The sequence below is a fragment of the Triturus cristatus genome, chromosome 2_1 (assembly GCF_964204655.1).
Source record: "Triturus cristatus chromosome 2_1, aTriCri1.1, whole genome shotgun sequence".
Lineage (NCBI taxonomy): Eukaryota > Metazoa > Chordata > Amphibia > Caudata > Salamandridae > Triturus > Triturus cristatus.
In genome coordinates, this window is record NC_140581.1 from 429,127,434 (window position 1) to 429,150,724 (window position 23,291).

General features: G+C 42.9%; 1 protein-coding gene across 11 annotated transcripts in view; it reads left to right on the forward strand.

The window, feature by feature from the left end:
- The window catches only part of MAST4 (microtubule associated serine/threonine kinase family member 4), a 1,731,733-nt gene that overhangs the window by 1,596,273 nt on the left and 112,169 nt on the right, over positions 1–23,291 (forward strand). For all 11 annotated transcript variants that reach the window (XM_085631988.1, XM_085631996.1, XM_085632003.1 and 8 more), the window contains one exon: positions 5,975–6,060. In XM_085631988.1, the coding sequence (XP_085488114.1) occupies positions 5,975–6,060 (86 nt within the window). The remainder of the gene's footprint in view (positions 1–5,974; positions 6,061–23,291) is intronic.

The window sequence follows — 23,291 nt, forward strand, 5'->3', positions numbered from 1 at the left end:
GGGAGCACTTGCACTTTAGCACCGACCAGTAGTGGTAAAGTGCCCAGAGTATATAAACCAGCAAAAACGAAGTCCAGCACACCATCCAAAATACAATAGGTAGAGGCATAAAGACCGGGTAAACCATGCCAAGGATGCCAGGTCTAACATCCCAAAGCTTCTCTCTTCCTCCTGTTAAATTCAAAGCCTCTTCTATTTTACACGGTATTCCTCAACAATTAACTTTAAGTCCAACACTCTTTAACATTTACATCATCCCTCTTTTCACTTAGATTTAATCATTCATTATCAAAATCATGTTGTCAGCGGGCGACACTGATATTGTGAAATCATTAGCTGATAGGGCTACTTTTGTCCAGGAATGCTTTTATGGGTGCATGACGAACATTGCTACCTGGATGCGTTCCAACTGTATAAAGCTTAATGGCAACAAAATGAAAATTTTACTATTTGTAAATCAATCTTCCATTTGATCATCTGCTTTTTGGCTATCCGTCCCAGAGACACCACTGCTCCTGTTGAATCTGCAAGGAACCTGGGTATTCTCTTTGATAATCTCACCTCTGGATCTCATATTTTCTAAGTTGCAACCAACTGTTTGAAGATCCAATGCATGCTAAAGAAAATCTTTCCTTATCTTCCGGCCTCCTTCATGAAAACTGTTTCCCTCTTATTATATCTCTACTTGAATGTGGCACCTATCTAGCCCTATATCCCTGAGAATTTCATCCATCACTTACAGTGCAAATCATAGCTGCCTATTGGATGCTTGATTTGCCTACATGCTGATCCATATTGGTGCATCTTAAATGCCATCGTTGGCTCCCAATCTGCTAATGATCCATCTTAAAAGTGTTATGCTTGATATACAGAGCTATCAAACAACTCTGGTCCAATATACCCTATGCATAAATTTCACAAATAGATTCTTTCTCACACCACAAGATCTTCCCATCTTAGCTGATTCAAGTTTCTCACATTGGATGCAGTCACTCAGAAGGTCATGACTTTCCCTTCCTGGTGGTCAAATGCTGAAATAACCTTCCTCCAGAAATGTGCACTGCTCCACCTAACACCACCTTGGGAAATTACTGAAAACCTGGCTCTTGTCTCAATCCTAATCTGCCCAATTGATTCTGACCATTCTGTGCAACTGAGAGCTCCACAAATGTATTCCATTTTGTAGGACTTGGCTAAAGTTCTCTAAACCTTTTGCTTTCCCCCTAGACCTTTTTCCTGACATGGTGTTGCCAACTTAGATGCTTTGGACACTTTGCCACTGCTAAACAGTGTCAAAGTGCAAGTGCTCCCTGTATAAGCATATAAGCGTAATGGTAATTGGTTGTCCATGATTGGTATGTTTGCCTTACTAGTAAAGTCCCTAGTAAAGTGCACTATGTGTGCCAGGGCTGGTAATGCAAATGCTACTAGTGGGCCTGCAGCACTAATTGTGCCACCCACACAAGTTGTCTTAAAAAGGGAACTCAGGCCTGCAATTGCAGTGCATGCGCGCAGTTTGTTAAACTGCCATGTTGTTCTGACAAGTGCACCCACTTGCCAGACCTTACCCTTATCTTTCTATGCACATCAGACACCCCTGTGGTAGGGGCAGGGTACCCCCTGGGCAAAGTGCAGTGCATGTGAAAGATAGGACACGTACTAAGGTGTGTACCATGTCCTGACAGTGAAATAATCTCCATTTCGTTTTTCACTGTTAAAAGACCATCTTGTCCATAGGATAGAATGGGTAGACTGTGTAATATGTTTTCCAGCCTATCTTCCCAAAGGCTTAAGATGGAGAGGTGAGGTTTAGTGTGCCTGAACCCACAATGTAATAACACATCATTTTATGAAGGTGTTTTTTACACTGTGTGTTCAGAAGTGACTCTTTTAGAAGTGGCTGGATCTATGTGCTCTAACATTTCAGTGTGTCTCTGCCTGGTTGTGGATTGACTGTCTGGATTTGAAAGCGATAGGATCTGGAGAATGGCTTGATCAAGACTGAACAAGACTGGAGTTACTTCTTGGTCAAGAGGAACCTTTGCCAAGGAAGAAACAACTGAAGAGACTGAAGGAAAGGACTGACCCTTGCTGTGTGTTCTGGGGCTGGCCTGCATTTTCCTGTTTTAACCAAGGAAAGGCAAAAGGGACTTTGCTGTGTGCTGTGTCCCCCTGCTTGAAAGGACTTTGCTGTGCTGTGTTCTTAAGTAACTTATCTCCAAGGGCCCGAGGTGAGCTGGCTCCCTGTTGCAGAAACTCAGGAACACAAAAGTTTCCAGGAGAGTCTCAGCGGCGCTGTGTGCTTGTTACAGCCTGAGACCCTCGTAAGAAGTGCCCTGTGATCGTGGGCACCTGGAGTCCAAGCGAGGATCTGCAACACTGTGTGTGTGTGCTTTTTGCAGCCTGAACCCTTTGTGAGGATTGTCCAGTTATCGTGTGCACCGGAATCCAAGTGAGTCTCATCGACACTGTGTGCTTTGTGCAGTGTGAGACCTTCGTGAGGATTGCCTTGTTATCGGGCACTCCCGAAATCCAAGTGAGTTTCATCGACGCTGTGTGCGTGTGCTTTGTGCAGCGTGAGACCTTTGTTTGGATGGCCTTGTTAACGTGCGCCCGGAGTTAAAGTGAGTCTCAGCTAAGCTGTGCGTGTGTTCTTCATGCAGCCTGAGACCTTCGTGTGGAGTGCCCGGTGATCATGCACCCGAAGCTCAAGGGAGTCTCAGCGACGCTGTGTGCGTTTGCCCTGTGGCACCCTGAGATCTTCGTAGCAGTAGCGGCCCGAACCGGCAGCCCCGGAGGAGCTGAGCAGCCAGCCCGAGCCTGCCTTTGCCAATTGACAAAGATTGCATCGGAGGCCCAAGTCGCTGGACGAGGAGAGGAGAGTGAGTTTGCGCCCCCCAGGTAACGTGCGTCGACTCATAGGGCGGGGTACGGGCTCGGAGAGAGACGCTCTCGGCCTCCCTCTCATTCCGGCAGTGCGAGACTCTGTTTCGGCTCCTATCGCGGCCCGTATTGCCAAGGGAGTGGCAGTACAGAGGCTGGAGTGCGGAGCTGCACTTTTTGTTACACCATACCTGTGTTGGGGTCAACTGTTGACAGAGGCTGACTGCGAGTCAGAAGGAGTGGCGGAGAGACCGCCTAAGGCACTGTGATAGGTGCCGGAGTGTTTTACGCAATATATTATTTCTCCACAACAGAGTACCTGATTGTCGTATTACACATTGCATCATTTCTGCATAACGAACTGCCTGATTAGTGTATGACGCATGGCATTATTTCTGCATAACGAACTACCTGATTAGTGAACTACCTGATTAGTGTATTACGCATTGCCTTATTTCTGCATAACGACGTACCTGATGGTTGGCTTACGCATTGCATTATTTTACATTGCAAAGTGCTTGATGGTTGTATGACGCATTGCATTATTTTACATTGCAAAAGTGCCTGATTGTTGCGTTACGAAGTTTGCATTACCTTTACATTGCAAAAGTGCCTGATTCTAGCATTACGAACTGCATAACATGGTATTAGGATTACAGTGGAATGTTTAGAAGTGCTCATTAATATCGCCAGAACTTACAACGGCTGGTTGGCCTAACATCCGGCCAGCAGGAATATTACAAATACACATATGTTGGATTTATATTGTGTGGTCTTTTATATCTTTTTATATAAAATTTATACTCATTTTTATAAAACTCGTGTGGAGTCTATTTGTGGTGTCATCATTGGGTTGCTGTGAGGATGGTTACAAATACTTTACACATTTGCCTTGAAGATAAGCCTAGCTGCTTGTACCAAGCTACCAAGGGAGTGAGCGGGGGATATCTCAGAAGGTGACCTTCCTTTCCCTGACGTGGAAACGCGGGTCCCTATTTGGCCCAAGGTACCTACCTCAGCCAACCAGGGATCCCGGGTCTAAAACATTTAATTTCTATACTCCAATCCACAAGGGACAATCCTTTGAGTTTTTCTCTACAATAGACATGTTTACTCTTTAAGCAAAGAATGTGATTATCCTTTGGAATGAGACTTGGAAACCATGTATGAACAGAAGATGACAAATAATTACTGAATATTGTTTTGTTATTGTCCACGCTTCTGTTGTGCTAAGCTTTGTGATGCAACCGGTGCCATCCTCAGTGCAACAGTCAGATAGATCTTTCTTCATAAAGTTGTTACAGATGAGTTATTCCTTTGAACAGTGATCATTGGACCCTACTAGTGGTCAAGCAGCTTTATAAGTAATCCTTTAGGTATACAGGTATTTGCTAATATGTGTGTAATAGTCATATCTCATCCACAAACCTCATACTTAAATAAGCTGTGACTTTTGGTGACTGTAGTCCATTTAGTCTTTTTTGTGGCAATAAACTAAATGTTACAGACAGGAATGCGGTCATCTCTGAGGCTCAGTCATATGGCATAAGGGGTTCCCATGAGGTTCCATGCTGAGTAATGGCTCTTTTCCATTACTGGATTCTGAATGTAAATAGGTGAGTTATTTCCAATTATGGAACATCTTACCAAAGCTAACAATTAAATCCTATGGGACAAAAGGGAGGTTCTATCTACAGTATGCATACATTTCCCGGATTGTGGCTGGCCTCGGGTATCTGTGTTGTATGTTGGGTTCTGCCCTGAATTATTGAACGCTCTTTGGAAGAAAGTATCCTTTCAGTCACACATTTTTTCCTTGACAGAGAAGAACACAAGCAGATTGACAGCGTGAAACGTGCCTTTTCCAAATATTTTTCACTGCTGGTTATTGTGTCACATGAATTATGATATTTCTTAACCTTAAAATTGGTCTCTGCTCAGACACACATATATGTTTTATCTCACACTAGAACCAGATCTCAGCTCCATGCTTCCTCTGTCAGGGGTGCCTGGTTTCTTCCGTTTCTATATGTCCAGACTATAACTGAAGGCCCAGAAGAAGGGTCGAAATCTGCTTGCTTTAGTGTTCAAAAATAATACCATTCCTTATGCTTAAATAAGAGGGTTGTGCTCTTTTGTCTGGGGGCTTTCTTCTCTAACCCGTGCGGGGAGTGTAAGTGTTGAGAATTATTGCAGCTGGTCTGGGCAGGAAGGAAGCAATTACCTGGAGCAAAGTCCTGGGTCTGTGACTCTGCCTTAACTCATCTAGTGGCTGTTTATCCCTCATGTGAGTGATTGTTGAGAGTTTATAATGAAGGTGTGGAAGTTTCCAAAGTGTCAGAGTTGTTTCTGCAGCAGCAGAGTCAATAGAGGAGAGTTCTACTGTGCTCTGTGGGGTCCTGGCCTATCCAAATCCACACAGAGGGATGGGATCACAGATGATCTACTTTTTGGAAGACCCCAGTCTGAATGCTTCCTGGAGGATGAAGCAGACAGTTGGAGATGCTTGAGTTCAATGGTCTGGCATTAGGCCAGGTCCAAGACAGCAAAGGGGAGACCACCAGGGCCTCCCGAGGCGGCATGATACTTTTAAGGTATGTTTGCCTGAACCGCCCACTCACCTCCCGGTGAGAAAATGTACTCACATGTAAAATTTCACAAATTCTGGTTTCATTTTATGCATGACTAAATCCATTTGCAAGTGTACATTCATACTTGTAAAATAATCTATTTTGCGCCGTAGGCCATCTTATTTTCTTACATAGTGTTACATTGTTTATTTTTGCGATTTCTAAGCACCATACAGAACAGGAGTTATTATTATCCACATTAATAATGATTTAGTGAATTAGATAAGCATTGGCACATCTTATCCCTAGTTAGGTGCATGGCATCATTTGAATATTTTTGTTAACTTAGTTGAGGAAGTCATACCTACAGTCGGTGCAAACTGTATATGTTCATTTAGTAACCAGGGTTTGCTTTAAAAAATATATTTTTCTCGATTATGACAACTTAAACACGTTCCCAATTGCAGATGTTCTCCTTCTAACATTCATCTGATCTTGTGTGTTTTATCTTTGCTATGTAGAGCTCTAATACATCACGTAAGCTAAGAAGAAAGCCCTGTGAACTTGATTTTGAAACAATTAAATTGATCAGCAACGGAGCTTATGGGTAAGTTACAAATTTAAAGGACAGCATCAAAAAGTTGATAATATATTTTTTTGTGGAACTATTTGTTATTAGTTTTCTCAAAGAGTAAGACATTGGTGCAAAATCAGTAATATCACCCAAAATATGGCCACTGAAACCTCATTTCACCTTCTGTATTCCAGACCAGTATCTGTGCCATCAATATGAATGTTATTGGATTTCTCAGTGGTAATACCTTTGTACATATGTTGTATGTGTATAGTGCAAACATAGCCGAAAGATAGAGGAGCACTATACAGGGCCACAGGGAAACATTCAATGGGAGATTGACTGGGTTAGTTGCACTCTGGAACTGCAGTGTTATTGCGTCGTGCCATAGTGCTCTGTATACAGGTGTAATTGCAGACCTTTCCTTAATTGTACCAGGGTTGAATGGCCTAGATGGGCGGTAAGAAGGCTGGTCCAGACCCTGGCCACATGGATCTAGTAAGTTGTTGCCTTGTGTTGTCTGTTTTGCACTTTTAATGGTGTTCTGGCTTGAGTATGGCCAAAGCCACCATGGCGTGTCAGTCAGATAGATACCTAGTGTTACTGTTAGTGATAGCTTTGCGAAAAATGCAGCTGGTTTTGAAGATGCTGCAGGCATGTTAAGAGAGTCAGACCTATCCTTTGGCAATCACTCTTAAACTTGTGATGTAAATGGTTACAGATAATCTTTCAGGGCAAGGTGCTCCCTACATTCCCTCTTCTTCATCTGAATAACCCAACACATGTTTGTTAATACTTTAATTTGTAAGACACGATTTTATCGGTCTTTTATAAACCTTTGCGTTTTTAAAGTAAGTGAAACGTTTCTTTTTATAGCAGAGCAGTGTTGTATACGTGATTTTATGCAAATTTACATTTTTCCTTACTACTTCAATATGAATATCACTATTGGCAGGATATATGTTAGCATGAAGAGAAAATGCTCTAGTTTTAATGTGCTATCCAATTAGCTGTAGTACCAAACCATACAGGGATAAGTGTATTCTATCGAGAATTTTGCAAAGTCATTGATTACATGATTACATAACAATGGTTAAGAGGAAGCATTGTTTTCTGTATGGTTAGTATTATATTTTTTTTGTTTTTTCAATATTTATTTTTATTTTTTACTCAGCAAGTATTTACATGGAACTCTGTTAAATAACTATCTAGACCCTCACCCTGTTGATTTAAGTGCTCACCCCTGGGGCGGCAGCTCCCTTACCAAGGATGCCGTCACAGTGGGGCAAGCTATGATGTGGCCACGGGGGACTCGCAAACGTACGGCGAGTGCAGTGCTGCATCTGCGAGGTTCTGATCCCAGGCAAGGCTTCTCCCCCGAGACAACTGCCTAAAAATATTCAGTGCAAGCCTTGCATCTTCCTTCCTGCGCCTGTCATTTGTGTCTTCAAGGAGCGAGGGAGATCCCCCAGCGGTGTTTGATCACTTTATAAAATCAGCACAGTGGCAAGAATGAGCAAATCTTGGGGACTCAAGGAGACATTTCATCTCCTGGGATGTGGGGCTCGTGCACTTCGTGCTTCCTGGCAATCTGAGTTCCCTGGTGGTATTTTGGGAGACCCCATTAGTTTGAGGACTTCATTGAATTGTGGTGGTTTTTATTATCTTGATAGTACTTGGCTTAGTGCTTAGACCTGCTGCAGACAGATCTTTTGCCTCTTTTGCAATTTTTTCACATTTTCTACATCATTGTATTTTTGTGCGTTGAACGTGCTGCATCTGCTTCAGCTTGGACCAGAACACGCATGTTGAGTGCCCTTGGAGTAGTGTTTGGAGAGTTTTACTCCTGCCCCCCACGTTACCCCCAGAAATATTTACCCATCACACTAAAAGCCTATTTTAGAGTTCTGGAAAATGAAGAACAAAATAGAAGAAAACGCGTACTAGAATGTGTCAGTGGTATATTGCATTGAATTAAATGGATAAGACTGCTACATTTTTTCGACAGTGTGCTTTACAATAATTTAAATTTAATGGTGCAATAGTTGATACGAGACTTGCAAATAACAAAACAAAAAGAAAACTTAGATATAGAATAAAAAAGGAGATCGCAGGTCAAAAGGAGAAAAAGTGCATGTTTAGAAGACTAAATGTTGAATAATTATAAATGAACTTCGTAAAAATAAAGTCAGAGTGTCAGGTCCTTCAGTCCCCCATGAAAATGAATACGGGAGAAAAAAGGTAATAGGTTTCATTCCTGAAATTTTTTCTTACAGATTCAACGAAATACCAGAGAAAGTATTATAAGCAATCGGTAGTCAATCAATGTGCAAGAATGGTGAACAACACAGGGCGGATCTTCAGAACATTTTATAGATTTGTTTAGGACAGAATCAGATGGGAGCCACAGAAGAGGCCTGGATTCTCATCCCAGACATTGGAAAAATCAAAGGATAGTAAGAAAAAGTGTTGAAGAGAGGGGGGGGGGTGGATACACTTAGCAATGAAGATGATAAACATAGGGCTACCAGAGCCGCGGATTCACGTCCCATAGTTTGACACACCGGCCTGCTCAAACCTGCAGTATGCAGAAATTCGGTGGATGCTCCACTAACTTCATCCAGTAGGACCTCAGGCTCAAAACAACTTACCTGTCGCATCTAGAGCAGCACCAGACCACAGCAGAGACTCTGTCGCAGCTACCAAGCCGAGAAGCGGCCTCAAAACCTCCACGCCAGTTGCAGTCAGTGTGCGGCCGCCATGCACACCAATGTATCCCACTGCAAAACCGTAAGACACGCAGAGGGACTGACAAAAGCTGCAACTATTATGCAGGTATTAAAAAATAATGTGTAACCTTGGAAACGAGCAATACGCTCAAAGAACTGAACACCCGTAGATAATGTATCTGAAATACATGCTGCAGAAGAAGGCCTCCAACTTCCTGATATGTGTATTTAAGCAAAATAGCAGTGTTGGCTGCTGGCTGTTTCTGCATAGCCTCATAGTTGGATAATCTCACTGCCCGCATGAGCTATTCTGAGCCTGCGGACAGTGTGAATCATTCTGAGCACCTTTAACTTTCAGCCTGCCATATGTTAAAACATTAAGCACAGCACGTCGGGAAGTCTAGAGTCCAGACCGCGTTTAATGCAAAATAGCAGACCGCAAAGCAAAAGATCAAAAGACAATTGTCCTTTCAACTGACCGGGGCTCTCGCTAGAAAATGGTCAGTTGGAGCTAATGAACTTCACTTCTTTTAAGTCATTGTAGGATGACCACGTGTCAGAAACGTGTTCTCAGCAGTAACCTATCCAGTATGCAGGACGACCTTAAAGGGGAGAAATCATTCATATCCTCAAAAACTGCAATCTTTCTACAAAATCATAGTTCTCTTGCCAGGTTTGAAAACGAGGCTATGGTTTGAAAACGAGGCTATGCTTACTGAAAATGTGCAGTAAACATCGTGGCATTAAGACTCAGGCATATAGAAAATAACATTTATATTTGATTGATCAGTAAATACATTCTTGTTTATGTATGTGGTTACTAGCATATCTGTTTTTGGGTACATAGGCATACTACAACATAATTTGAGTGTGTTTTCACACACACTCAAGTTTTCACAGAGGGACAGAGGAGGAATTTCTGAATTCTTCTAAGGCTACCTCCCTGGCTCTGCAGCTGCCTTGGAAACTTGCACCTACCACAGTCTCCAGCTCTCGCGAGTCGTGGCTCTGGCTACCATGAACACAAGCAGTCTGCGGTTAGAGTGCCAGTTGCTGTGGAGGGTGAGTGGGAGGTACTTTTTAGGTCTTGCCTAGCATTGCAGCGCATGCACTGCTCGCTCGGCGAGATTTATTGTCAACAAGGAGTTTGAGAAGAGGGCTTGAAGCCCCGCCTCTCATTTCTATTGTCTGGCGTCACCGTTTATGCTAAACAGTGGCCTGCCATTGGAAATGAGGGTTTTTGGTTGACGCCCTTTCGCCTCCGAGCCGGACTGGGTCGCCTGTTGTGCTGCTGTCGCAAAGCACTTTCTTATCTTTATGGGGCCATGTGTTTCTAATTAGAAATACATGGCCCCATAAAGACGAGATAGATGGTTTTTTTCGGATGCCGTAATTTCTGTACTTGCAGGGAAAGTCCGTCTCAAACATATTCATTGTATGTGTGTTTTGCCTTCGCGTAGCTCTTACTTTTGTAGTTGTTAAAAGCAGGAAACAGCGTTGGCTTTTAATTAACACAACATTGGTGCGTACGTTTCTCTGTCGTTGTCTTTTCGTGCTTTTGCGTCTTGCTGCACTGTCTCTCAGGAGGCATTGACCGTACCCGTCGCTTTGACACAAAAGTTGAACGCCTACATCCACCGCCTCCAGGGACTTCAACCACGCACAGGACTTCAAACCACTGTTCTGCCTTTCTGGCACTGGGTTCTGGCAGTGCCTGGAAAGGATCCAGCCACAAACATCGAATTGGCAGTGGGGCAAGCGCTCCTTGCAGTTCACTTCGACCCGAGACACTTTCCAAGCACTGGAAGAGGGTCGCTGAAGCAGCCGACCGAGAGACTTAAGTGTGGTAAATTTACGGAGGCAGCGCGCATGCGCACTGGGCGGATGCCATGTTGGAATAAGGCTTGTGCAAAGAGAGAGAAAGACAGAGTTCGCCTTCGTAACCTCCTGCCCAGGGCGGCCTGAAACTGACCCACGGGGGCAGAACTTCAGCAGGTAAGGTTAAATGAAAGGACCCTCCCCCAAGGCCCCAGGTTCCCCTATTGCCGCGTCGGTTTCTACACGGTGTTTTTCCTGATCGGAGGCGCCTGATTTTTTCCTCTCTGTCTGAAAACAGGAATGCTGAGAGCAAGTTCTGCAAAGTGTTCGCTTGGCTGCAGTGTGTCCCGCGTTGATTGTCGCTTTTCTTTCGGTGGGTTTTCACTGGTGTTTTATGCTTCCACGTCATAAAGGGTGGCTGGATGGGCATTGGCAGTCGGCATTACTTTGATCAGGTGCAGTTTTAATATTGCATACAAATGATTGCATCAGTATCCTGGCACGGTCACTCTATCACCAATTTACAAACGTGATCTGGGTCACAAAACAGTTGTTTCAGTGTGTATCGCTAACAGTTGACAGCAAAGTTGTTTACAACTATGTTCTTGTAGAAATTATCTGGGTGCCGGTTCCCACCTTCCCCCCACCCCTCCATCAACACCAGGTTAGGAGAACTATATTCTGAGGCGCTTATGAGTGTTAAAAATGTCAGTGTATTTTTGGTTCCAAAGAGATGTCACGTGCATGACCCTTTTAGGGTCCAAGACACATTTTAAAGTTTATCAAGTTGGATTAAGATTTTGGTGGCGAGTTTAATGATCTGGAAAAATGCTATTAAATATCTGACCATTAAACTGGCGTCCTTCCTCCTCAGTCCTTCATTTCCCTCACCCCTAACTCATGGATACCTCAGGCCCTAGCTCCGCAGAGCCCCATCTCTCACCCCGCAAACCCAGCTCTTCAGTCCCTCGGACTCCCTGTCCCTAGGTCCGTCAGCCACTTAGTCCCCGAGCTCATATGCCTCTATGCCTCACCCCCCTCCCCTTCTCCCAATGTTGAGAACTGGTCAAATCTGACACTTTCAACATGGCGAGGACAGAGCCCGAAAGCAGGAATCCCTTGATTTATCCATGGGAAAAAAAGGTCCTGGGCCCCCTCCGAGTCCGGTTTGTGTCTCTTTCGGTGCCCCTAGAAGTGCATCAGCAAATGAAATTCAGCGACACGTGGCCCGATGGCTGCCGGTGTTTTTTCCCTGCGCGAACTCTTCCGATACCGAGGGAAATGCCCTGCATGAAAATCTGCAAAGTGCAACAGCGGCTTCAGAGGTGTGAGGGCGGGAACGGCATCGTGCTGTGCTGAGGGAGAATACAGTGATGGGTGATGGACCATGGGGGGTGTGGGGGGCTAAAGTGGGGGGGCATGCAGAAGTACATATAATACTCAAGAATGCTGCGCTGCAAGCCTAGAGAGTCATGTTTGCAGGCACGCTCTTTCTCTAGACAGATATTGGGACAGCGAGGCACATTCCAGCTTTTGATCACATGGCAATTAGAGGTGCAGTGTGAAAATATCAGGTGGTCAATTTGTAGACACAGCAGCGCGCGGACGCGCTGGAGGGGGTAAGTGACACGGAGCTCGCCAGGTTTTGACGCACAAGACCGAGAGAAGAGGAGCCGAGCGCGAGCGGACTGTGGGTATGTCAGGCCCTCCACGGCAGGTGTGGAGGTGGGGTTTCAGCGCTGCCATGGGTTTACAGCGCACGGTGCAAGGGTGCTTGCAGAGGAGGGGCTGGCGGCAGAAACCACCACTTCCTTGTTTCGATTTGTCTGATATGTTTATCTGCCCTTTTGCAGCGTGCTCCTCTTTCTGCAGGAAGAGTCTTGTATTTGTCAGCCGTGGGGGCGGGCACACAGTGTGCTCTAGCACAGATGATACACAACGGGGTAGTGGTGCTTCACAGCCTTCTTCCAAATCCCGCGTTGGTGGCAAGAGCGCTTTATCCAAGCGCGGATGGCTTCAGTGAGCCTCACTTGCATTTGTTGTTGCAATGTAAGACCACCACATGAGCAACCAGTGAGTGTGATGCTTTTGACGAACAATAGCACTCTAGAAGTGACCTACGAGTCTAGGACGCATGTCACACTCCCTTTCACAACACCACACATAGGAACGCTGCTTCCCGTTGAGTTAAATGGGCAGGTCACCCTATTCAACAAGCATTAAAAATGCAATACGTCTCGCCTTTCATTAAGTTAAAGCCATTTGCTTTGCTATACAATACCATTAGCAAAGCAAATGGCTTTAACTTAATCAAAGGCAAGACCTATTGCATTTTCAATGCTTGTTAGCAGAGTTATTGGGATATCAGCCAGATTCTTAAATAAGTATGTTCCTACTTCAGGAACGGGCAGGACTGTCCAAGAGCTAATGCGCTCCCTCGCCTGTTTTAAGTCAATTCATCAAGCCAAATCATGCTATTTTGTCTGAAATGTAATTGATGCTCCCAACTATTTTAATTGAAAATCCCTTGACGCTTGAATCACTGCGTGCCCACTGCTTCAATATGTATTCTCCGAGTTCCAGACACAGGATTTATAACCGGGATAAATGCTTGTGCTTAAGAGGAATTGGCTACCCTTATGTCAATTCCTAGAACTTTAGCAAAAGACTTTATCATTTAAGGACAAAGAACAATTAGCAAAACTTTGGAAAATTTACCAAGTGAAACCCCAGCAGTAAACACCCACTATGGTTTAGAGAGCTAGTGCTTTGTAAGATGTGTCCTCTAGTATTTCAAGGAGCAAACTGTAAAAAGACCATACCATAAAGTACAACTTCAGAGGAATTAAGGGCCAGTGAAGAGAGATTCTCCATTTGAATCTCAGATTTCTTTGCAGATATCCCAAAACGAGGATCAGAAAATGTGACGACTACTGGATATATGCAGAAAAGATAGGAATGTGGAGCTTCTTGGAGGTAGATATGTGCACTGATGGGAACAAATAATAGTTAACAGATTTGAACCATCCATTCAACTACCAAGAGATAATGATGCATGCCACTTTGGTAGGTGAGGGTCCCACGTCCTAAACAAATGACTCCCGTTTCAGTTGCAACGAGGATGTTTATTCACACTAACATAATGGATAGTTAGGAATCTTTTTCCTGTCCTACTGTGATTTTGTATTGATACAGTAGGTAGAGTGTATGTTAGACCGATCACTCAGTAATTGTTTTCCTCCGTTAGTTTGATAAAAAAAAAATTCCAACACGAAGATTTTGCTTTATATGCTTAGTTTGGGCTTCTCCAACGAGTAGCTCGTGAGCTACTGTTAGCTCTCCAGCTAACTGTAAGTAGCTCTCTGGTGTGCAGCCTAGCCTTTTGTTTGGCTAAAGTAATAAAGGTATACCAAAATTGAAAAGTATGTATTTGTGACTAAAATGTGTGTATTTTCAGAGCTCATAAGCTGATATTTAGAGAAAAATTGATGAATTTCCAAAATATTTGTGATGCCTGATATTTGAGTGATAAACAATGTGACATTTGTGAGACTTCCTAATAATTTTATGATTGCCTTGGTGCCACGAGCATCGCCGTTATGGCAGTTATGCATTAACAGTGTAAAGACATTCCAAAGTGGCAGAACCATTTATTACATAATGGCTGGCAGGCCTACCTTGTGCACTGAGGTGATCACTGCTGATAAACAAACATAGAATGGGCACTAATGTAATCTTGACTGATGCGATTACTATTACAACACTAATTATATTAGTAGCTTGGGATGATTGTCATTGAACATAAGTAGCTCTTATTACAGAAAAGGTCGGATACCCCCTAGGGTTTTTTTTTTTTTTTACAGAGTTTTATATAGCGCAAACTTAACTGGACTCGGGTATCAGAGTGCTTTACAGAGCACCAGGTGCATTACATGAGGACACATTCATTTTTGTTAGGCACGAGGAGACGAAGTGATTTGCCCAGAATCACAGGATTATCAGCGGCATTGCCAAGACTCGAACCTAGTTCCCCAGATTAGAGGTCGACCGCCCTAGCCGTTAGGCCAACTCCTCTCCCCAAGTGTAAACTCTGCATGCTACAGCACGATATGGGTGGCAGAGTCTTTCAAGTGACTTTGCCAAATGTTTAGATTTTGTCTTTATTGTCTCCTTGCCGCATGGATTCGTTCAGCCAGTGAACGGTGCAAGGTGCACTCTCTGCATGCAACAAGAAGTTATAGATGCCAGAGTCTTACAAATAACTTGGGCTGGTGTTTCGTTCTTATCTTTGTTGTTGCCTAGTCGCATGGCTTCACTCAGCAGCGTTTTTGCCTCCAGCATATATTTTCCAAATCTGGGCAAATCCGAAGACGCGGGCCTGGAGAAAAGAACTGCTACTACGTATAATACCCCTGTAGATAAAAAGATTGGTTTTAGTAATTTCCGTTGTGACTGTAGCAAAGTTGGGCAGCAGCAGGGACTCCTTTATATAGTTGCTTAGTCTGCATCCAACGATGTGCGAGAGCGATTTCCAATCCAAATTTAGGTATTTTATCAGCAGTGGCATCAACCTTGCCTACTGGATCTCTTTCAAGCATTTCTTTCACAGGGCCTGGCTCCGATATGGCTGTATTTTGTGGGCCTCGTAGGATGCAATAAGTGCTGACTGGCCTTTTTTACCCTTCATCTTGCGATGTTGGCCTTCCGTGATAGCTGGTGGACTTGTTTGTTTATTGCACTCTCTTTATAGACATGTAGCTCATAACATCTCGTGTCCAGTTTTCGATTTCCAAGTTTAGAGTCTCCACCGCTTTATGCAGATAGCTGTTCCAAGATTTATTCTATGCTGTGTAGATTGGTTTAAGCACCTCCTTCATGGATCCTAGAGGAGGTTTCAGAACCCGGTAATAATATTTCACGTGTATACTCAGGCATTCATATTTTTGCTGCAAACTCCAGGCGAATCAGACTGTTGCACGTAGCTGAAAAATATGCTTGTTGCCTTGTCACTGGTCTTTCTCCAATAAAGCATCGCTTTGGCCTGGAAATGCTTGATGTGCGTAGCCTGCTGTAGGAAGTTATTTTGCTTTATTGACCCTCCTGATTGCTGCATAGATAACAGCACTATCTACACCAACTTTGGTGAAAAACGACAGCAACTTTGAAGTAAGCGTACTGCATTTACCAGAATGCAATAGGGGGAACTGTTCTGGGATGAGAGGCAGTGTGCTCCCTCCCCCCCCCCCCCCTTGTGTTTAAAAGGTTACCTTGAGCCAACGAGCTGACAAACTCAACTGTGTGCCTGTGCAGTGGTACTGTGACTTGTGAAGATTTGGGCAGCATTACAGCAACCCCAGATGACTTTTCTTGGCTCTCTACTACTTCTGCTCTCTACAGATGAAAGGCTAAACCCAGAAACACAGGTCTAGAGATAGCAGCACTATCTGCACCAGCTTCGGTGAAAAAGTATAGCAAATTTGAAGTAAGTGTACTGCATTTACCAGAATGCAATAGGGTGAACTGTGCTAGGATGAGAGCAGTGTGTTCCCCCTCTTGTGTTTGAAAGGTTCCCTTGAGCCAACAAGCTCAAATGCATTCTTGTTACGGAGACACAAGAATGTTTCCTGTGTTTTTGTTGTCTATCCTCGAGTTTGTGCTGGTGATGTTCGCTTAGGTGTGTGATTCACATTTACTTTTTACTTGCCATTCTATAAAGGCCAGGAATAAATACCTATTCTGGTCAGACTGGGGATGGAACACCCCCAAAAGTAGTGGAACATGGGGTGTCTCTGTGAGACTGAGATATTAGATACATATACGTATCATAGGTCTACATGGAACACTTTTACATTGTCATTGGTTGTCATGAACACCCACCATTGATCAGGCCATGCTGGGTCTACACTGAGCACCCCTAGTACATGGCATTCTGAAAGACACCCCAAGTGACTGACTTGTATTTTTAACTAGGTTTTTTCTGTGGTGTGGTGCTCATGGAAGTTACAGCGTTGCAGCATATGGCATTTCGTGCCCTCTAGGGAAAGGGAGTGTTCACTAATTAGTTGCTCATTTATATTCCAGTTGAGGTTAACTAATTGTTTACTCCACGGGTGTTTGCTGCAGGATGAAACACATACATACTGCGGCCAGACATTTGCGTTGTGGGTTAAAGCGGAGAGTTTATTTTTCCCTTTCCCTTTTAGAGAGACTAATCATATTGTGCATTAATGATTCTGAATTGCAGTTGTATGGTATATAGGTAAATCCTGCTAATTAACGAACTTGCATCTAATGTGGTAGAACGTCTGTCTCACGGGGGCTGCTCGGTGCAGTGCTGGACTTGTTTAAAAGCGACTTCTTGACGAAGATGGACATATGTCTTCGGGAAATTCATTGTGACTTCTTAAATGGAGAGTAAAGATCTATGACGTGATCAGCCAGCAGTGTTAGGAGCTGCATCGTTATCTTGACTCTTGCGTACAGCGTGCTTTAGTGTTCGCAGGTCTGGACATCTTGGGCTCCACAGAGCAGGCACTCATGATGCCACTCACGACTCTGTAGTATGAGGTTCATAAGAGATGTTGAGCCTGTCCAAAATACTTCTGCTTGAGATGTGTTCCCTTATAAGAGAGCAGCATGTATAGACCTCCTCTTCGTTGAGTGCATGCCACATGCCCAGCTGTCTTCTTATTTCGACTATATTTGCTTTTTAGATGCATTAAGACAGTCCAGTCTGTAACAAATGCCCTGGCTTCTGCTGGTCATTCTAAACACTCTTCTTTCCTCCCCTTGCTTATCCTGTCCCCTTCGACAAACATAACCACTGTACGCTTCTTGATGTTCGCCTGTCATGCATATCTTCACAATGGTCATTCCGAGCCTTGCTGTCTTTTAATCACTCTTACTCAGCACATTAGTCTTCCTCATCTCTTTTTACTTGCCCAGTAGTCCATGGTTTGGCGTCTGACCAACTGCATTTTTCTTTGAAACTTCTCGCTATATTCTCATTTGCTATCATTTCAGTGCTGTTCACTGTCAGATGTTATCCTCCTGTACCGAGGCACACCAATGGTGCATGGATTTCTGCTTCTGGCAGAAAAGTATTTTGTCATTGGAGCACTCCAATCTCTTATTTGGTGCTACATACTTGTGGCATCCAAAGGCGACAACCTTACTTTTCCTTATGTATGTGCCAGTGTCCCTCAGCCCTGATCACTGGCCCAGTTCTCAATCATGCAGGGTTCAATGAGCTCTTCACTCTGATACTTAGTTAAGGTCACTGATCATCAAGAGGTTCTAATGCCCTAGCTGAACCAAAGTATTTAGAGCAAAGTTGTGTGTAATATTATGCAACAAAGCATGCCCATGATTGAAATTATCTCTATCACTTTTGTGTTAAGCTGCACAGATTTGGCAAGTGGGCTGGAAGCAAAACTTCACTACTGTATAATTTGTTCTGCTTTCTTTCAGTATCCTCTTACAGCAGCCTCTACACCCAGTGTTCTACATTCATAGATCAGGAATGTTTTTGTTTGTAACTTAATTACTTCATTACCCACTTCTCTATCCTCAAAACTATTAGCAACCCTCCAATATTTCAACTATCACGTATTAGGTTTATACCCTCCGTTTTCTCAGTTATCAAACATTGAGGAGTATAAGTTGGGGTGCTGGTGATTTTGGTTTACTCGCATATCTTTGAGCCAGGGCATCTAGTGATGAACTCACTGTTTAGATATAGCAGATGGTGAATATGATTGGAGCTGGGACTCTGTGTGGTCAGTGTGGTGTTATTTCTTTTCAGTTCTTCGGCTACTGTCACAATGTCATTTAGAAATCTGATAAAGTAAAGACAATGTCTTCTGATTGGCATTTTTCCTGAAAGCCATAATCGGCCATCTGACCACTGTGGAAACTTTGTTTGTTACCAGCAACTGATCTTTCGGATAGGACATGCAAATCACAAATCCTGCTGCATGACCCGGACAACACAAACATCCTGTAACAATTTCCTGCCATTTTCTGACTCAGAAATGTGCCTCTGTGCAGTACTGTACGTGTTCTGAGGTCCTCACCCTAAAGTGTGTCTTCTCTGAAAATACACATTTGTAATACCACCTTTTTACATCTACTTCTTTGCTTATTCAATACATTTGACACCTGACACATTATCGAATCTGGTATGTTAAATAATAGAAAAATGATTCAAAACATAGGGCCGCATTATGATGACTGTTGGTATCGCCTCGGACAGGTGTCCGACCTCCGATAGGACAGCGGTCCCACCTGCCCGATTACAATTCGACTGCCGTGCAGGCGGTCAGGAAATTGCTCTTTTCCATTGCGGCTTGTGCTGCGGCAGTAAAAAAGGGCCGCAGTAAACCTGACATGTGGAGGTGAGGAGTATAGAATGAGTATCGAAACTGGAAGAGGAAATGTAGGTATTTGGTGGGTTTTGATGCTCCCCATACACTCACAAAAGGATGAAAAAATAGGAAATTGTGGTGTGCAGAGGTTTGGGAGAAGTGGGTGGGAACCAGGAAAGTAGAACCAGGTTGGATCTATAATAAAAGTATCTGAATAAATGTAATTTGTGTAGCACAATAAGAAAAAAATGATTCTATGGAAGTCTTTCTTAAGGACTGGATTCTAAAAATCCATGGTGTCCTCTAAAGCTCACAGATCAACCATTTCCAGAAATTCCCCAGGAACATGAACCCAGGTAATCGTACATTTTACTCTGAATTGAATAGACAATGAGTGAATTGTGGAAAAAGTTTCTTAAGTAATGTCCGTGCTATAGGTCTAGTAATATTGGTTTGTAATGTGTCCGGTTTTTAATGATATTGCAATCTGTCCAAATATGTCTTCTTTTGTATTACATTTTCAAAAGGTTCATTAGTGTTTGACAGCTGTATTTTTAAGGTTGTCCATATCTGAAAGTTTTATGCAATAACATGGTCCTTGCATATTGAAAACGTGAGCACATTATTTATATTGAATTTTAATAGATTTGTGTAGCTTGGTATTTCATTAGTTTTGATTAAAAGTTGTGATTATCTTGGTTTCCTAAAATTTTGAGTGAATGCTTGTGCATACCCCTTTGCAAATGGCAAGGAAAAGTAATTTGTGCCGTAATGAAATGCATGCCTTTTAAACGAGGTAGACATGGCACTAGGGAATTGTAGTGAATATTCAAGAAGTTAAGCAAGCTCTAAGCTTGAAGATACATGGCGTGGTAAAGCTAATTCATAAGTATTTTGTATTCGCCTGAAATGCCCAGAAACAACTCTCGAATGTAGGTTTTCCATATTCATGTCTTTCCATCATACAGAGACTTATTTTCTACATTCATTTTCATTCATTTGGCCTCGTTATGTATAAAGTGTGCCCTCAGTACGTTCTGGAAGCTCGCTGGTATTAACCCAGTATAATACAGCGTCTGATCTATGTTTGGACATAGTCTTTTTACTAAGTTGGAATTGGGATATTCTGTTGCCTAATATATGCAGACATACACTACCTTAATGAGATCAGTAAAAATGGTATGTTTTGTAACAAGATTCTTGTCATCACTTACACATTTGCAGGTCAATCAGACTAAATTGTGAACATTACCTCCTCTTCTGTCCTTCATCACAATTTTAAAATATTGTACCCACAGAGTGCAATGACAGAGAAATAGACTCAGACAGTGAAGGCCACTAAAAGGTATCTCCAGGAGGGAAATAAATCCTTGAAGCACACGCTGAGATTAAGTGATATGTCATGGATCCAACATATTGCCACGTTGAGATGTGCTTTCAGCTGCTCAGTAGTGTCCTGTCTGCAACGAGGACAGAATATTTAGTGCAGCTACTTTCAATCTCTGTACATTTGATGTCTTAGTCGGACCACCAGGTAAATTAGCTTCTGGTGACACAATTTCAAGGCTCTGTGCCTAGCCCTATGAGCCCTATATGTGCTTGGTCCTAGATGCTTCTCAATGAGACTTCACCCCTATTCTCTCTCATGTCTCTTTTGTTGTTTCCCTTTTTCTGCTTGTGGTTCGCAGTATCAAGTGAGATTGGTTCGTCTTTTTATGTCACTATCTTGAAGCACTGGATCAATCTTCGTCTTGTTCTTTGGTGAACTGCGAATCATGTACATGTTCCTTTGGGCTCTGACGTCTCATCTGTTTTGTAGATGAGGTGTTGACCTGTTAGCTTTAGATTCAGTGTGGTTACTCTTCTGATCTGCCAGTCCCAGCTCCAGTTCAGCATTATTTGCTTGGGGGAATGCCCTATTCTACTACTAGTTTTCTCACTTATTCCTTCATGTAAGGTACCAGTTGTTTTGAGTCCTGAGTTTGACCCTGAGTTTCTTATGCATTAATAGAGATTATTATTTCTGGTCAGTACATAAAATTAGTTTATACCTTCTATTCTTAATGCTGGATGAGGTGCTTAGTCACCAACACGACTGATTATTGTGAAGGAAATTCTTAAAAGGGTCCACACCTCACCCTTTTACATACACCTAACTACCTATCTAGTGCCAAGAAGGAAAAATAAATTAAAACGATAAATACATCCTCAACTTCCCTTCCAATATGGCAGAGAAGGGAGGCCAGACAGACATTGGTAAAATCCAAAACTTAAGTGTAGCATTAGTAACACTCCCAAGCCATTGGAAAAAATGAGTACTCCTTCGCTCCAGACATTTAGTATATACTAAGGAAGATTTTTTTTATTTATCACATTTTGGTATTTTGTTTCTTCTTAGCCCCAGGTGTGTCGTAGCACAGAAAGTATGGACGTGCCAAACCATGTCATAGTAAACTTTCTTGTCCGCATCTTCCTTTCCTATTGCAAAAGAGTACTTACAATCCACTCATTGCAGTAGATTCTTTCTCAGCACAACATATTGATTTGTTTTATGCAGATACATGCACGTCTATATGAACGCAAACCGCGCTACTGTCAACACCCATGCTAGCGCGACTCTACCTGTGCTACAGGCACTGGGGTACTTTGTCTTTGGGTTAAGTCCATGGTCATAGCATGCATTAATGTATGTATGTGCTAGGATTGTAAATGTATGAACCTAGCTGTAAGCAGAAGAGTGCTGTACAATGAAGGGGAAGAGCATGGTGGGTGAGTGGTGGTAGGAGAGGAGTGAAGAATGGTGGTCCGAGGCCAAGGTTTTGGAAGGCAGGACCTGAAAATTTCATAACTTAGGATCTGATTTATAACTTGTCTGAGGTCCTGACAACCAAATTTTGAAATGTCTGTCAAGCCGGTGGACATTTCAAGCATTGACTGGAACTGCCGTCGAGCCAATTCCTGCCTTTATATTATAACTTTGCTGTATGGCTGTCAAACATAATTGAGCCACATGGCAAAGTTACAATTTTTGTTTCTTCAAAAACAAAACCGCAAAGCGGGATTTTGTTTTGAAAATAAATACAAATGCCCCTCTCGCATTGGGAGTTAGATCCTATGGTGAGGGGGCATTTTGCACTGCCCCTTACCTTCAGGGTTTTCCTGGCAGTGATGGGCAGTGAAAACTGACCTGTATGTCCGCCCATCTAAATTAGGTGGATGGACATACAGATGACCTTCCGACGACCCTTATTCGGTCAGGCTGTTGGAAGGGTGTAACCAAGACTGAGGCAGAGTGGTCAGAACCATTGTAACACTAAAAGTCTGCCCATATTTAAATCTGGCAGTCTGACCATTATGCTGGCGGAAAGGGTACTCCGTTGCCTTTCCGATATGAATTAGTTGTGCCACATTTAGGTGAAAACTACATTTTGGATAAAATGGATACTGATTCTGTCGTTCACTTCTTTTATTTAAGCCTCTCATCAGGTTCCCCAGCGCATCTTCTCTCCCCACGAGTGTAGACCATTGATGTAATGTTTCTCGCTGTAATAAATGCAAGGTTTATTATTGAAACTTTTTAATCTTCCAGATATGTTGACTCACTCAGGGTCTTTTCCACTGTAGTTCCTCTGGATAACCGAGTCTTATTCATTTGTGTGGACTGATATTATTGAAATGTTTCATGTTGTATTCAATGGTTGCATGTGATTTCATAGAGAAACAATTTTATGAAATACCATTACTGATAAACCATTTCATCTAAACTGTTTAATGGAATTTTGAGAATGAATTGTATTTACCTTTTTGTAGAAACAAATTCATAGAATGTCTTTTTGGTCAAATCTGGCTTTCAAATGCTTAATTGTTAAGTGTAAATAACATGGTTGCAGGACTTACTTTCAGAAACAGTTTTGTCATATTTATTTCAGTGCTTTACTTCATGGAACATTATTTTATATTTATCTCGTTTACGTTGTCAAGCAATTTTTTGGGGTGTTTTTAATTAGCTGATCCCTCACTACCCCTAAACAACATCAATCCTTGCCCCAAAGACTAATCGCCACACCTAAACTACACTCATCCTTGAAGCCTAAAAGCCTTTTCTACCCCAAAAATCCACCATCCCTGAATCTTAGTCACTCCCTACCCCTAACACCATCCATTCCTGAACCCTAAAACCCTTTCTAAGCCTAAACCCCACCCATCCCATACTCCTTAAATCATGGGTACACCCAAACTCAACCCATCCCTGAATCCTAAAAAACCCTCACCGCTCTTAAAAATCAGCCAACAATGACCCATGAGAACGCCTCCTCCCCCTAAACTACTGATCCACGAACCCTAAAAACGC